General features: G+C 44.0%; 1 protein-coding gene across 2 annotated transcripts; it reads right to left on the bottom strand.

The window, feature by feature from the left end:
• Positions 1 to 314: 314 nt before the first annotated feature.
• On the bottom strand, positions 315 to 10827 carry Cidec (cell death inducing DFFA like effector c). 2 transcript variants are annotated; one of them, XM_076841032.1, is made up of 6 exons: positions 10749 to 10827; positions 9486 to 9563; positions 8478 to 8631; positions 4855 to 5013; positions 4590 to 4771; positions 315 to 884 (listed from the first exon to the last, which is right to left on the bottom strand). In XM_076841032.1, exons 2-6 carry the CDS (start codon positions 9542 to 9544, stop codon positions 719 to 721), a joined length of 720 nt encoding a protein of 239 aa, XP_076697147.1. In that variant the 5' UTR covers positions 9545 to 9563; positions 10749 to 10827; the 3' UTR covers positions 315 to 718. The 2 variants fall into 2 exon arrangements, with proteins under 2 accessions (XP_076697147.1, XP_076697146.1); XM_076841031.1 differs by lacking the exon at positions 10749 to 10827 and adding an exon at positions 9802 to 9943.
• Between the last annotated feature and the right edge of the window lie 254 nt (positions 10828 to 11081).

The raw sequence follows: 11081 nt of genomic DNA, 5'->3' as shown, positions 1-11081 counted from the left end.
GCACTTTACGACTCAGCTACATCCCCGGCCCTTTTATTTATTTATTTTATTTCTCACTAAGTTGCTTTTGATCTGGTTTAGTTGCTGAGGCTGGCCTCAAACTTGTAATCCTCCTGCCTCAGCCTTCCAAGTTGCTGGGATGACAGACACGCACCACTCCACCCAGCTGTGATTTTTTTTTTTTTTAAATAAAAAGTGCTGTTCCTGGTAATACCACCTCATACAGAATGATTTGACAGGGATTCTTCTCTTGCTTTGATGTTTTCCAACCTTCCAAACAGAACCCCATCCCCAAAGAACACAAGCAAAGAGGATGTATTTGTATAAATAGTTTATTGTGAACTCTCTACTCTCTTACATTAGTGGGCTTGACGATTCACTCAGGAGTAGGGTGGGAAGGCAAGGGGGAGGGAGTGGCGTAAAGTGCAGCATGTGGAGACAGATTTTTGAGGGACAGACTGAGGGTGACCAGTCTTGGTCAGCTAAGCTACTGGGGAAGGAAGGAGCTGGGTCAGGCCAGGAACCCAAAGTTCTCCTTTGACCAGCCCACCCCAGGGTCCCAGTCCTTCCTCTGCTTCCTTATTCATGGTCTTCTGCAGTGAGGGAAGTATGGGGGAGGTAAGAAGCTCTCTAGCTGCCAGGCTTGTGGGTGCTACCAGCTGAGCACAGGGTCCCCAGTCTCGTCCTTGGCTGGTGGGAGACCTTGAGATCTGGGCTTTCATTGCAGTATCTTCAGACAACTCGGAATGAGGGATGAGGCCTTGACCTTGGAGGGCTGCCCTTCTTCCTCTGTGGCATCCAGGAACTGCTGCAGGTAGCAGGAGGTGCCCAGCAGCATGTGGCCTGTGGCCTGCATGCTGAAGAGGACCCAGCGAATCATTTCCCTGGGGACGGGCGGGGATGAAAAAGCACTCAAGTCAAAAATATGAACACTCTCCCTCCTTGCATCCTCTCAAATGCATCCTCCCCCAGATTCCCACACGGGCCTGGAGGAAGTACTTTCAAGTTAGCTTTCTCCATTAATAAAATGAAATGTCCACTGAGATAGAAAGACTAAAAACAGGGGCTGGGGATGTGGCTCAAGCAGTAGCGCGCTCGCCTGGCATGCGTGCTGCCCGGGTTCGATCCTCAGCACCACATACAGACAAGGATGTTGTGTCCGCCGAAAACTAAAAAATAAATATTAAAATTCTCTCTCTCTCTCTCTCTCTCTCAAAAAAAAAAAAAAAAAAGAAGAAGAAGAAGACTAAAAACACTTCTTGATTTTAGAGCAACATGCAAAAAGGAGCAAGGGTTGTCTTCCCTCTGCCCATGGAACTGGGTTAACAGAAATTAGCTAAGCTATCTGGAACCTCAACTTTCTCATGCAAACTTAGGCTCCTTGAATAAGGCCTTTATTTGTATTTTTTGTAGTGCTGGGGATTGAATCTAGGGCCTGGTGCATGCTAGGTAAGCACTTTACCTCTGAGCTACTAGCCCACTCCTAGATTTTTTCCAATATTTGATTAATTTATAATAATCTGTGGGGAGGGGTGCCAGGAGTGTGGCTTGTGGCTCAGCAGTAGAGCACTTGCCTAGCACGTACAAGGTCCTGGGTTTGATACCTATCACTGCAAAAAATAATAAAAATAAAAAAATAGAGAGACATACATATATACAAGCATACATATACTCACATATATTTATAAAATGAAATAATATACTTAAGGGATATAGCTGAGAAATACACCCATTTCTCAAGTTTGAAAACTGAGGCTTTAAACCTAGCTTACCAGCCATAAAATGGAATGAATTTCTGTCATATGCTACAATACAAATCAGCCTCAAAAAACAGTATGCTAGGGCTGGGGACGTGGCTCAAGCGGTGGCGCGCTCGAGTGGCATGCACGGGGTGCTGGGTTCGATCCTCAGCACCACATAGAAAAAAAAAATGAAATGGAGATGTTGTGTCCACCGAAAACTAAAAAATAAAAAAAATATTGAAAAATTCTCCCCCCCCTTTAAAGAAAAAAACAAAAAACAAAACGGTATGCTAAGTGAAGAAAGCCAGTCACCGAAGGACAAATATTGTGTCATTCCATTTTTACGAGGGACCTAAATAGAAAAATTGAGAAAAAGTAGAATAGAGGTTGCCAGGGCCTAAGGGCAGGAGGAATGAGGGTTATTATATAAGGGGTACAGTTTCTGTGTTAGGATGATGAAAAAGTTCTGGAAATGGATAGTGGCCATGGTTGCACAACATTGTAAATGTACTCAACACTACAAATAGTACACTTAAAAATGATGAAGATGGTAAATTTTATGCTATCAATATTTTATCCGAATTTTTATTAAAAAATGTAGTGACTGGGCTAGGGCTGTAGCTTGGTGGCAGAACGTTGCTTGGCACGTGTGAGGCAAGAGGCACTGGGTTCAATCCTTAGCACCACATAAAATAAAAATAAAGGCATGCTGTTCATCTACAACTACAAAAAAAAATTTTTTTTAAATGTAGTAACAATACTAAGCTAAGTGTAGCTTGCTTTTGATTTTTTTTGGGGGGAGGGGAGCGGTACCAGGATTGAACTCAGTAGCACTGGCCACAGAGCCACATCCCCAGCCCTATTTTGTGTTTTATTGAGAGACAAGGTCTCACTGAGTTGCTTAGTGCCTTGCCGTTGCTGAGGCTGGCTTTGAACTTGCAATCCCCTTGTTTCAGTCTCCCAAGCTGCTGGGATGACAGGTGTGTACCACCGCACCCAGCTGCTTTTGATTTTTGATAATGATATATCTACTTTGCTTAGGTCTGAGAGTTCCATTTCCCATAAATGGACTGAGTTTAAAGGCTAAAATTTCTTGCTTTAGATTTTGAAATCTGGTAGATACTGACAGCAATCTCATATCAAGATGGGGAACGGTATGGCAATATGACGGGGAAAATAGCTACTGGGGAAAATAGAAGCTTTAGCCACAAAACCAGGCTCCAGCCTGTCCCTGATTTGCCTCTGACAGGTAGCACTTCACAGCCTCAGTTCCCGCTTCTGAGATCGGCTACGCAGAGGGGAAACTAAACAAGCCAAGAAACCTGATATAGTTTAGCTACATGATTTGGTGGCGCTCTGGAGACCCTCAGTAGGATTTCCCTGAAAACAAAGATCACATACATTTTTATTCATTCTACTCTGTCCCCCTGCAATGTCAGGGATGGAACCCAGGGCTTCAGTGGTGCTAGGCAAGCACTCTACCACTGAGCTACACCCCCAGCTGATTATTTGAATAATTCTATGATTATTCAATAATTGAATAATTCTATGATTATTTGAATATCTACTATGTGCTGGCATTCACCAAGGTTCCAGAAGCAACAGACATTCTTGCTCTCATGGAACCTTGTTCTTGTTCTCATGTCTGATTCATCTCTGTATCTTTAGTTTGTAGCATAGGACCAGGCACACAGTAGGTACTCAGGAAACACTAAATAAAACAATTGTGGACAACTAGAATCCAGCAGAAGAAACTGGCTGGAGGCCATGCTCTGCTGCTATCTAGTTTTGTGGCTTTGGACAGATTGTATCACTTTAGACTCAGGGACCATAAGCCGCCTAATGGGATAAGAATTCTCAGAACAACACTGGGGCAGTAGGATTTGGGAAACACATCATAACCGTACTTGTCTTATGATTTCATACCTTTCATTTTCTTGTGATACTTGATTAAACTTTCAAAAGAAAAAGTTTAAGACAACACAAATGCTTCTTCTCCATAGACATACAAATTAATTTGTCCCTATGGAAGGAAGATTACTTCATCTCTTCTACCGCCATGGAAAAATTCAGTTTGTTATCTATAAATTTAACTCGTCATTATCAGCAGAACTACAAATATGGGAATTTGAATTGTTCTTTAAACTGATTGTAACTTCTTGCGAGTTCTCTCATTAATTGATGAGTTCAATAAAATCTTTGACACATGTTTGTTTTTAAAAACTTGATTCACTGGCGCAGGGTGCAGTGACACACACCTACAATCCCAGAGGCTCAGGAGGCTGAGGCAGGAGGATCTCGAGTTCAAAAGCTAGCCTTAGCAACGGAAAGGTGCTTAACAGCTCAGTGAGATGCTGTCTCTAAATAAAAATACAAAATAGGGCTGGGATAGGGCTCAGTGACCAAGTGCCCCTGAGTTCAATGACTAGTACTACCCCCCCAAAAAAAACAAAGTTGATTTACTGCTCATTGCTGGAGCATGTGTTCAGTGTATATGGGGCTCTGGGTTCAATCCCTCCCTCCTTTTTGCCCCAAAAAAGTTCATTAGAAGACTGCTTAAGAAAACTTACTTTTTTAGGTGAAAAGATGCAGTTTGCCGTAGTAGAAGGTAAACAACTACCTGTATCAAGGTTCCATCATGGAGTACCTGTACCCCTCTGGCACACACTAGGAGTACAACTCAAGCACTTAGATATAATTGTAAGTCCTACATGAATGCTTACTGTTACGCTTGTTACTCCAGTGCCAGACCCAGGCCCTGAGAAGGGCAGGGCTCAATATGGACAGATAGGGACTCTGCCATTGCTCTGTACCCACTCCGACCCCACTTCACCCCAGTTCACTCACTTCACCATGCTCTTGGCTTTGTAGCAGTGCAGATCATAGGAAAGGGAGTATGTATTATAGAGTGTTGCCTTCACATTCAGGCAGCCAATGAAGTCCTGTGGGTTCAGCTTGTACAGGTCAAAGGTTATGCGGGCCACATCAATCTTCTTGGTGGACTTATGGGAAAGTTGGTACCTAAGCCCCTGTAGCAAGACAAACGTGGTTGGCATACTTCAAGACTTCTCCAAAGCTCTCAGTTTTCTCCCCTACATAGGTAGGAGCTCACCTGTTTTGATGGAGGCTGCCATTTCTCCCCATTTTGGAGGACCATGAACACCGTATCATCTGCCAGGGCTTGGAAATACTCTTCTGTCTCTACAATTGTGCCATCTTTCTCCAGCACCAGGGAGAAGGGTTTGTTTGCCAGCATCAAGACATCCCGAACCTGGGGAATAAGGTTAGTGATGCTTCTGCCATCCACATGTAGCCACAGAGCTGGTGTGTGGAAGACACTCATCATACCACTTCAGTTGCCAGGTAAAGAGCCAGGGTCTCAAACCAGGAGATGGCACAGAGACCCAGGCATCATTCTACCATGGCATCCCCACCAAAGATTTTTATATTATGGTACCTCTTGGTACTTGACTTCAGAGTTAATAGTCTAGAATAGTTTAGTCCAATAAAATATAACAGAGGTTATATATATGAAATTTCATATATATATGAAATTTTAGTGAGATATAATTTATGTACAATAAATTTCACTCTTTTAAAGTGCTTTTCAGTATATTTGCTAAGTTGTACAATCATCATTACTATCTAATTTCAGAGCATTTTCATAACCCCTGAAATAAACCTACTATCCATTTTTCCCATTCCCTATCCCATAGCAACTTTCTACTGTCTGTATCTATGGGTTTGTCTTTTCCAGACATTTCATATAAATTGAATTATACAACATGGGATCTCCTAAGACTCACGTCTAAGAATGTTTTCAAAAGTCATCTATATCATAGCATGATTCATTCCTCATTTTGGTTAGTAATATTTCACTAGATAGATGTATCATATTTTTTAATTCTTTCAACAGTTGATGAACATTAGGGTTGTTTCCACTTTTTTACTATTATAAAAATGCTTCTGGGAACTCTTGTGCACAAGTTTTTTGTTTTTGGTTTTTTTTTTTTTTTTGGTAGTGGAAATTGAACTCAGGGGCATTCAACCATTGAGCCAAATGGAAATAGTAGTAACTACCTTAAGGTTTTAATTAAAATAAATTAATTGGGGCTGGAGATGTGGCTCAAGCGGTAGTGCGCTCGCCTGGCATGCGTGCGGCCTGGGTTCGATCCTCAGCACCACATACAAACAAAGATGTTGTGTCTGCCAAATATTAAAAATAAATAAATAAATAAAGTCAATTGTTTAAAATAAATAAATAAATAAATTAAATAAATTAAATAAATTAATTAATTAAATAAAGGCACCATGTCCACCTACAACTAAAATATATATTTTAAAAAAATGTAAGTGTTCTTTTTAAAATATTTATTTTTTAGCTTTTTTAGGTGGACATAATATCTTTATTTTATTTGTATGTGGTGCTGAGGATCAAACCCAGTGCCTCACGCATGCCAGGCGAGCGTGCTACTGCTTGAGCCATATCCCCGACCCTAAAATTGCAAGTGTTCTTGAGTTCACTTCCTGAGTTTAAATGCCAGAATATGGTCAGGCACAATGGTGCACATCTGTAATCTCAACTACTTGGGAGGGTGAGGCAGGAGGATCTCATTTGCCCAGCCAACCTGGACAACTTAGTGAGACCCTGCCTTACAATAAAATAAAAAGGGCTGAAGCTGGGTGTGGTGCCGAATGCCTGTAATCCCAGTGGCTCCGGAGGCTGAGGCTGGAGTATTGCGAATTCAAAGCTAGTCTCAGCAAAAGAGACCCTGTCTCTAAATAAAATACAAAATAAGGCTGGGGATGTGGCTTGTGGTTGAGTACCCCTGAGTTCAATCCCTGGTTACCACTCCCACTCCTCAAAAAAAGGGCTGAGGATATAAATCCAGCACCCCTGGGATTAATCTCTAGTACTACTACTATTAATAATGATAATAAAAATCTCAGAGAATAAACTCAGCCTCTGCCTCTGGAAAATGGAAATTGTAGTAACTGCCTTTAAGGTTTTAATTAAAAGAAATGCTGTAAAATGGGCTGGGGATGTGGCCCAAGTGATAATGTGCTTGCCTGGCATGCGTGGGGCGCTGGGTTTCATCTTCAGCACCACATAAAAATAAGAAAAAAAAATAAAGATGTTGTGTCCACCAAAAACTGAAAAATAAATATTAAAAAATTCTCTCTCTCTTTCTTTCTCTCTTCTATCTTAAAAAAAAAAGAAATGCTGTAAATCATCTAGCAGAGTACATGATCCATAAGCAGCATTTACTACATTTGTATACTGTGTTGATTAAAATGGAAAGAAACCCATGACATGTCATAGAATATATATGTTTATATAAGAATAGACCATTCCGGACATTAATAACCACATTATTAATTATTTTGGAATGACAGAATTCTCACATTTCTTTTTTAAAAACTTTTTAAAGTTTTAGATAGACATAACACCTTCATTTTATTTTATTTATTTGTATGTGGTGCTGAGGACTGAACCAGTACCTCACACATGCTAGGCAAGCGCTCTACCAATGAGCTACAGCCCCAGCCCCTCACTTTACATTTCTTGATTGATTCACTAGAGAATATATTTTCCTGCTTAAAATTCTTCAAAAGGGGTCTGGGGTCAGCATTACACCAATAGATTAATATGCCTAGCTTCCAGATCCTGATTTTTGAAATACCATTCTCCTTTGAAATGAAGCAGAATTTTTAGGAGAAAAATGGCCAATCCAAAGACTAGGGCAAGGAAAATACAAGGTGAGCCTGCAGTAGGATTCCCTTCAGACCTGTCTATAATCTTGAAAAGATGGAGTCTCACTGTTGTTCCTCCTCACATTTTTTGGCAATAGGACTCTGAGTGGGGGACTCCAAAGCTCAGTGGCTACAAGAATCTCCTTTTGAACCAGGGACAACGAGGCAGGACACTGCATAGGAATCAGGAAGCAGGTTTATTTGGCTATAGCCAGGTTCAGAGGGCAAAGCTTTCTCTGTAATCAATCAATCCCCCTGAACCCCCAAGTTCAGGCAGTTTCAGAACTTTATACCCAGCATGTAAGGGAAGGGGCTCAGAATTTCACAGTCTGCAGAAGTTCACACAAAAGCAGCTTTTTTCTTTCACCTTTCTGGGAAATTAACCCTTCAAGGACAACACCTGAGAAGGAGAGAGCTTCTCCCCTTTCTTCCCTTCCTCTGCCAGCTGTTACCATGGAGCCCAATTAGGAACATCTTCTCTTATCTTTGGAGTAAACATCTCTGTGAAGCTCTGGCTCAAGACCAGAGGCCTTGTTAAAGGATCTGTCTTTTTTTTTTTATCACACCTTGCATTTGCAAACACACTTTTACAAACTACTACACTGGATATTCCATAAATGTTTGTGAAAAACTAGTAAAGGGGTGTTTAGCACCTGGAGTGCTGATCTCTTGTAGGCCGGTGGCCAAATAAGATAGAGCAATAGGAAATACAAAGTTTAACTACATTGAACTCTTTTGTAGAGACTCTTGCTGATAGTCCTAAGATCAATTATGGTGAAGAAGATGTCTGGAGAAGCTTAATTAAGGTTTTCTGTGAAAGAGGGGGTGCCACAACACCATGGGTGCTAATATCAGAAAGGAAGACTTTCCACTCCTGTCAAATCCCAGCTCATGACCTGGAAGACAGGGGCAACTGGCAGGGCCAGCTCTCAGCTAAGGCCCCGGGACTTGGACTGTGTGGAGTACAGGCAGGCCCCTCACCTTGTGGAACAGGTCCTTAAGGCTGTGTGCGGTGATGCCCTTGCGCACTCTCCGATCTGCTGTGCTTACTCGGCAGGGCCGGGCCCTGGGGGCCTCCAGGCTGGGCTCAGACAGCAGCTGCTGGGTCACCACTGAAGTGCTCACTGCCACATGCCTGGGGGAAGTTGGGAATATCAGGATGAGCCACTTATCTACCACTTCAGACTAGGATTGTCATGTGCCTCCTTCATCCCACCCAGATGGTGGGATGTGCTCCAGATGGCCTTACTCAGGAACCTACACAGACTCTGGTGGGCATATAAGTCACTTGCAGATCTTGCTCAAATGAAGATTCTGATTAGTGTGGGTGCGGACGGGACCTGAAGGTCTCATATGTCTAACAAGTTCCCAAGTAATGTCAATTTGGCTGGTTCTTGGACCATGAAGAGTAGCAAGTTGATAGAAGACCCACCCCGCATCCCCGCAAGACCACTTTCTTCTCGTGGCCTTGCTCATTTTACCAGTAAAGTGGGATGAAGTCGGGGAAGCCTATGGTCAATTGAGATGTTTTTGGACACCGAGGTACACAAAGCAGAACCAAAGAAGTGGAGAGAAGATGGAGCTTGGATTTGCATAGGCCCAAGTTCAAATCTCGGCTCTGTTACAGATCTGCTAGGTGAGGGAGAGTGCCCACCCTGTGCCTCAGTTTCCTTATCTATACGTTTGGTATAATAACCCCTGCTTCCCATAGTCATTGTGAGGCCTACACAAGATCAGGAATGGAAGCACCAAGCACAGAGCCTTCCCACCTCTACCCCAAGTGTGGTCGTTGGGTTGATGGTGGCAGCGTTCACGTCACCTAGGGGCTTCTCAAACTTGCAAAACCCCAGGTGCCACTTCAGATCTCCAGATCAGAATCTGTATTTTAACAAGATTCCCACGTGACTTATACAGCCATTCACATTTGAGAAGGTCTCACCTACAGCTCCTAGGTAGCTCTCCTACCCCTCCACCATTGGCTCTCCTTACCTGGACAGGGACTTGGGGTAGAGAAGGCTGAGGGACTTCATGGCATATTCCATCCTCATCAGCTGGAGTGTTTTGGATCTGGGAAGGAGGCAGAAAAAGGTGGTTAGAGTGGGAAGGAAGGGTGTCCCTCTCTCTGGTCATTGGACACAGTACAACTCAGCCTCCAGTCCAGCAAGTCCCGGCACTGATCTCTCATCCCGATTCACACACACCAGCCCCATGTATGTCTATGACCAAGCCATAGGCTCCCATCCTCAGCTCTGTGCTCAGGCTCAGCCCCCGCTGGTAGCTGCTCCCCTGCCCCAGCTCCACTCACTCCATGTTTCTCTGTCACTGGCTCTGCCACACTGAACAGGGATCCCAAGCTGGGGCTGAAGAGGCCCTGCCTGGGTTGCTCCTGTCCCCAGGGCAGAGTTCACTTTACACTGGCAGGAGGTGAGTCACACCACCTCATGCTTGCTTCTGGGGACCTGAAGGTCACCTATAGTCCAGAGGTTTCCTAGGCAGCCAGCCTGGTCTGAGCCTGCCCTCTCCCACGAGTCCTTAAGCAATCAAATCACTCAGACTTCCCGCTGGCCCAAAGAACTTTCTGTGATGGTGGAGGTGTTCTGTTTGTGCTCTCCAATACCATAGCTATGAGCCACATGGGGCAATCGAGCACTTGAAATGTGGCTAATATGACTAAGAAGGTGGATTTTTAATTTTGTTGAATTTTAGCTAATTTCAGTTTAAATTGCCACTGTGGCCTGTGACTCCTGTCAACCACATTGAACAGCACAGGTCTAGGCAGGTAGCCCTGGGCTCAGCTGTCTCCACGTTTACTCCTAAATCACCACACTGAAACTTTTGCGTACTCCAAACCTTTCACACAAGTTACTCCTTCCTATAATGTCTTTCCCTGACCCAGAGCTGAACGTTTAGTCTTGAAGCCCCAGTTTCTAGCCTCTCCAATCCCTGGCTACCTGGCCTTGAGCTGCTCGCTCTTATTTTTAGCGCCCAGCATAGAGAGCGCTGGGCACAGAGCAGGGGGCACAAGGAGTGGGCATGGAGCAAAAGCCCCCTCCCCAGACAGGTAGCATGGCTCTTCCAAGATCTCTGGGCTTTCCCCAAGCCAGCCCCCACAGAAGCGGAAAGCCCCCCTTTCACACTTAGTACTACCTCAGCCCACTTGCTTTGGCCACACTCCTCAGTCCTATCCCTAGAAAAACTGCCAATCACCACCACACCTGCTCTCCAGGAGCAAAAACACCCCAGACTCCTCACCTCCCCCTCACAGCCTCCTAGCCTCCTTGCAATTGTGCCCAGCCTGGCCCAGGCCTCCCTCCATTTTATTTCCAGTTCCCAGGAAGCCACTCCCCTGGCCTTCAGCCCAGCCGGGGGGAAAAGAGCACAGGGAGTAAGTTTGCAGCTCTCCCTAGGGATTCCAAGCCAGTCTGATTTCCAGAAAAGTCCTGAAAGGAGGGAAGAAGGCATGTTTTGAAAGCTTTGGAAATGCGTATGGTCCAGACCATGCTATCAGGTAAGAGGGCACAGAAAGCAGGCATATGCAAGTTAGGATTCTACCTCTGCCCTACATGGGTTATTTCGGCTCAAACC

The sequence above is a fragment of the Callospermophilus lateralis genome, chromosome 20, assembly GCF_048772815.1.
Source record: "Callospermophilus lateralis isolate mCalLat2 chromosome 20, mCalLat2.hap1, whole genome shotgun sequence".
NCBI lineage: Eukaryota > Metazoa > Chordata > Mammalia > Rodentia > Sciuridae > Callospermophilus > Callospermophilus lateralis.
The sequence above is the reverse complement of the archived record's forward strand: the minus strand, read 5'-3'. Positions and strand labels throughout refer to the sequence as shown.